Below are 4,584 nucleotides of genomic sequence, written 5' to 3'. Positions count from 1 at the left end.
GAAATCAAAACGCAAACCATCCTCATGTCTTCTGGGACGGCCCAGTTATAAAAGATTACTGGAAGGAAATAAATGGAGCCTTATAAGATATTTTCCCTTTACCATGTAAACAACCAGGATGCTGGTCTGATCGGTTCCTCTCATGGTTTGTTGTTTCCTCTCTGAAGGAGCTGGAGACTTTTACTGCAGCGGGAACGACCTGTCCACCTTCACCAAGATCCCAGAGGGAGGCGTCCAGGAGATGGCCAGGCAGGGAGCAGAGCTGCTCAGGTGGGCAACACCTGAGGTTCCTCTGAGCTGCAGACAGAAAACCTGCTCAGAAAGTTTCACTGGCTGACACTCAACCCGTTTGATTTCTGTCAGTTTGACCTTTTAAAAATCGACTTTCTGTGTTTGGGTTCTCACAGCAGAACTGAATCAGGAGCAAAGAGGATTCCATCTGCAGCTGTCAGACACTTTAATAAAAACTTTCTACTTTAATATATCAGGAAAGTGTTAATGAAGCTTAGTTTGCATCAGATAACTATAAAACTGCTTTTCATTTCCCTCAGTCTCAGTCCAGCAGGGGGCAGCAGCCTCCTGTTTTCTGCCCTCTCACAAGTCCATGTTGTTCTTCTATAATCTATTTTCCAATAAGAACCTTCACTGAGCTACATCGTCATGTTTTTCACCACTAATTGAGCAGAACCGGAATAATCTGAGGGTTCTGTTCAGTCCGGTACCCAAACGTCCCGGGTCAGGCCTCTGTGGAGCCGTAGATCCTCAGCTCAGTGACCACTTTATGGGGTTCTTGATGAACACCTCACCTCCTGACTGCAGTACCTGGTCCACCTGAGGCCGTCTGTGTTTCCTCAGGAAGTACGTCAGGGCGTACATCGACTTCCCGAAGCCTCTGGTTGCCGTGGTGAACGGCCCGGCTGTAGGGATCTCTGTCACCGTGTTGGGACTGTTTGACCTGATCTACGCCACAGAGCGGGTACAGAAACGGTTCCATTATCCTTTATGAATAATATGTTTGTTTTTTAGTTACCAGATGATGGCGCTGTGCTCTAATGACAGTAAAGACATTTTATTTTGGTAAAATTAGTCCTAGTTTTCCAGAATTCCTGGAATAGAGATGAGGATGCGATGGAGAGGAAGTCCAGTTTAGTTTCCTGTTCTGACCCATTTCCATGGAAACCGTGTTGATGTTTCTCAGGCCACCTTCCACACGCCCTTCACCCAGCTGGGTCAGAGCGCCGAGGGCTGCTCCTCCTACACCTTCCCCAGGATAATGGGCCCCACCAAGGTACCGGCGCAGATCACCAGAACCTGAAGCTGCTGCCGGACCGTCTCTGACTGTCTCTGACTGACTGACTGTCTCTGTCTCTGACTGTCTCTGACTGTCTCTGTCTCTGACTGTCTCTGTCTCTGACTGTCTCTGCAGGCCAGTGAGATGTTGCTGTTCAATAAGAAGCTGACGGCCAGCCAGGCCTGTGAACTGGGTCTGATCACAGAGGTTTTCCCCGACACCAGCTTCCAGTCCGAGGTCTGGACCCGGCTCAAGGCCTACGCCCGGCTGCCTCCCCAGGTGAGGATGGATGGATGATGTTCAGTCATCTTCACAAACCTACTGGTCTAAGTAATGATACCTGGTGGTTCTCCAGGACTGTTGACTGGATCCGGCCAACAATGCTCTAACTGCCAGGCATGGCGGCGGCAGCATCATGCTGAGGGCTTCTTAGTTTTGGTTTCATTCCACAAAGTGGATAAAATTAAGTGGAAGGACGAGCTCTGCTGACACCAGTAGCTGAACTGAGGTTCTGGAGGATGTCCGGGTTCTAACAGCAGCGTCTCTTTCTTCATCAGTCCCTGGCGCTGTCCAAACAGCTGATCCGGTCCGTGGAGAAGGAACGTCTCTACGCCGTCAACGACGCTGAGGTGGAGCGGCTGATGGAGCGCTGGACCTCAGAGGAATGCTTCAACGCCGTCATGAGCTTCTTCCAGGCCAAAGCCAAACTGTGAGGGACCGGCAGAACCCGGCCGGTTCTGGGAGGAAGAGGAAGAGCTGATGATGGACTCGTCTTCATGATGTAGATTTTTCATTCTGACTTCGTTTACTAACAGTTTGGATTTAACCTCAGAGAATCTGATCGAGCTGAAACATCCAGAGGAGGTTCTGCAGCTGCTCCAGATGTTCCTCTGGGATTCTCCTCTGAACTCAGAGACCAGCTGCTGCTCGAGGTTCTGATCCGGAACCAGAGGTTGGGTCGGATGGAAATAAACCGGTTCTGGACTGGAGTTAAAACACTGATGATTTTAAACTTTTTCAGAATGATCTGTGACTTAACCTTGAGTTTATCTCTGATAACAGATCAATAAATGATGAATCGATGAAGAATCTTGTCTCTGCCTCTGTTTTAATATTCCTCAGTAATCTGATTAAATAATCAGACGGTTTCTATTCCTGCTGGAGGTCAGAGCTGGAGGTCAGAGCTGGAGGTCAGAGCTGGAGGTCAGAGCTGAAGGTCAGAGCTGGAGGTCAGAGCTGGAGGTCAGAGCTGAAGAGCCCAGTTAGGCTTTGGTCGGATTCCTTGCTGGACCCACGGCTCCTCCTGGTGACCAACGTCAGAGGTTCTGGTCTGGTTCTGAACTGCCGGTTCTGGACCAGAGGAGACAATAGAGAACAGTTGTGAGAGCAGCTTTTATGACCTTTAACCCTTTCCTGTCTGTAGAGTTCTGTTCCTCTGGTTCTGACCTGGTTTTGGTCCGATTCTGACCTGGTTCTGGTCCGGTTCTGACAGTCTTCCTGGGCAGTTCCTCTGCATTGACCAGTTTGGACTGGTTGGTTCTGATGAGTCCATCTGGATAACCAATCAGAGATCAATAAAGAGCAGAGGCCACTGGTTCCGTGTCAGACCCGGACTGGACGGCTTAGGTTCTGCAGAAGCTCCTGAGCAGCGCCCCCTGCAGGAGGACAGAGGCTCAGAACCAAACCCCCTGTATCGGGTCAGATGGTACATGCCGGCCCCCCTCCATCCCCATAGAGCTGAATGAATGGAGGCGGGCGGTGTGTGTGTGTGTGTGTGTGTGTGTGTTGTGGGGGGAGTCTCTGCAGAAACACATTCCTCTGAGCTGCTTCCTCTCTCCCAGTTAACAGTTCAGCTTCATTTGGATCTCAGACTCCAGTCCAGTTCTAGTCCAGTTCTGTTTCGGTTCTGGTTCAGCTGCAGTTGGGCTTCATTCTGACTGCTGGACCGCCGGGTTCTGGTGAAGATGAAGGTTCTGCTGCTGATGATGGTTCTGATGGAGCGGGCTGCAGCTCAGCACAGAGGTCAGACTTTTCCTTTCAGAAGTTTTACTGGGTTCTGCCGGGTTTTATTTGGTTCTGTTGGGTTTTATTTGTGTGTCTTGCTGAACTTTGTGTTTCTTCTGAGGTGAAGCAGGAAGTACGACCAAATATGGCTAAATGAAGCTTTGATTGGTGATGATCGATCGGCCGCCCTCCCCCGCTCACCCCGCCCCTCCCCCACAGAGCTTTGAGTGGGTCTCTGTGGGGGAGGGGTCAGAGGTCAGGGTGGACATGGACTGAGGTCCTCTCTGATTGGTCAGAACCTACTTTATCTGCTCAGGAACAGCAGGTCCAAATCAGACCGGATCGGTACCAAACACATCCAAGTCCAATCAGAACTAAGAGTGGACAGGAACTGAATCAATGACCTTTGCCCTTTCGCTTGCTGCTGATTGGTTCCTCTTCTAATCATGTGACTTTCGTTCTGTTCTGCTGATGGCGGCTAACAAGTCCAGTGGAACCCAGAAGTATTCATACCCTGGCAGGTGTTTCCCCTCCAGGCTGGATGAGGGTGATGGTCAGGAGGCTTCCAGCCTCAAACACCTGAGAATAAAAAGTTTTAAATATTTACGACCAGATGGAGCAAAAGCAAAGGAGGACGGTCAGCAGAGCTGCTGGACTCTTCAGGACATGATGCTGTGAAACATCATCAGGAGACTGAAGACATGATTTGATGCGAGTTATGACAACATTTCGTTTCCCTCTGGAATCGATAACACAGTTTTGAATTTGATTCGTTTAATAAATGCCTCAGCTCTGCCAGAAAAATCATTTCAACCTTCCAGGGTGTGAATAGTTCCCCCTCCCCCTCTGCTGCTGCTCTGTTTGTCCCAGACCTCCTGCAGAGTTTCCCCAGATGAACACACAGCCTGGCTAACATCTGTTAGCGGCTCTGGTTCTGGTTGGGTTAGTTCAAGGTGAGCCTCAGGAACCAGACACAACAGTCTGCTCTCCATCAGTCCAAACAGAACCCTGCTCTCCGCTCAAGGTTCCTCTGTAGCAGCTACTCGCTCTGTTCCAACTCGTTTACTGCAAAGCGGTTCTGGTTCAAATACCGGGTCTGATGGACATCCGAACATCAGGTCACTTTCACATTTAACAAAGTTCAACCAGGAAAACTTTAACGGCCAAAGAGAGAAAAGAAACTGCCGATTCAACACAGAGTCACATGGATAAGGTCACATGGTCCTCTGGGGTCACATGGTCCTCTGGGGTCACATGGTCCTCTGGGGTCACATGGTCCTCTGAGGTCA

General features: G+C 50.0%; 2 protein-coding genes across 4 annotated transcripts in view; both read left to right on the top strand.

The window, feature by feature from the left end:
- Positions 1-2,377, top strand: part of eci2 (enoyl-CoA delta isomerase 2) — a 15,618-nt gene extending 13,241 nt beyond the window's left edge. Inside the window, exons 7-11 of the mRNA XM_015056659.1 lie at positions 163-270; positions 856-976; positions 1,199-1,288; positions 1,427-1,570; positions 1,849-2,377. Coding sequence (XP_014912145.1) covers positions 163-270; positions 856-976; positions 1,199-1,288; positions 1,427-1,570; positions 1,849-2,004 — 619 coding nt within the window. The 3' untranslated portion in view covers positions 2,005-2,377. The remainder of the gene's footprint in view (positions 1-162; positions 271-855; positions 977-1,198; positions 1,289-1,426; positions 1,571-1,848) is intronic.
- A 707-nt stretch (positions 2,378-3,084) lies between these two features.
- Positions 3,085-4,584, top strand: part of lama1 (laminin, alpha 1) — a 22,683-nt gene continuing 21,183 nt past the window's right edge. For 2 of the 3 annotated variants that reach the window (XM_015056622.1, XM_015056620.1), the window contains exon 1: positions 3,088-3,313. In XM_015056622.1, the coding sequence (XP_014912108.1) occupies positions 3,256-3,313 (58 nt within the window). In that variant the 5' untranslated portion in view covers positions 3,088-3,255. Of the gene's footprint in view, positions 3,314-4,584 lie in introns of all 3 variants that reach the window. The other variant, XM_015056623.1, reaches the window with a different exon arrangement.

This window comes from Poecilia latipinna, unplaced genomic scaffold, assembly GCF_001443285.1.
Source record: "Poecilia latipinna isolate Pla-1442-1.1 unplaced genomic scaffold, P_latipinna-1.0 Scaffold1397, whole genome shotgun sequence".
Classification (NCBI taxonomy): domain Eukaryota; kingdom Metazoa; phylum Chordata; class Actinopteri; order Cyprinodontiformes; family Poeciliidae; genus Poecilia; species Poecilia latipinna.
This window is presented reverse-complemented; position numbering and strand designations above follow the sequence as displayed.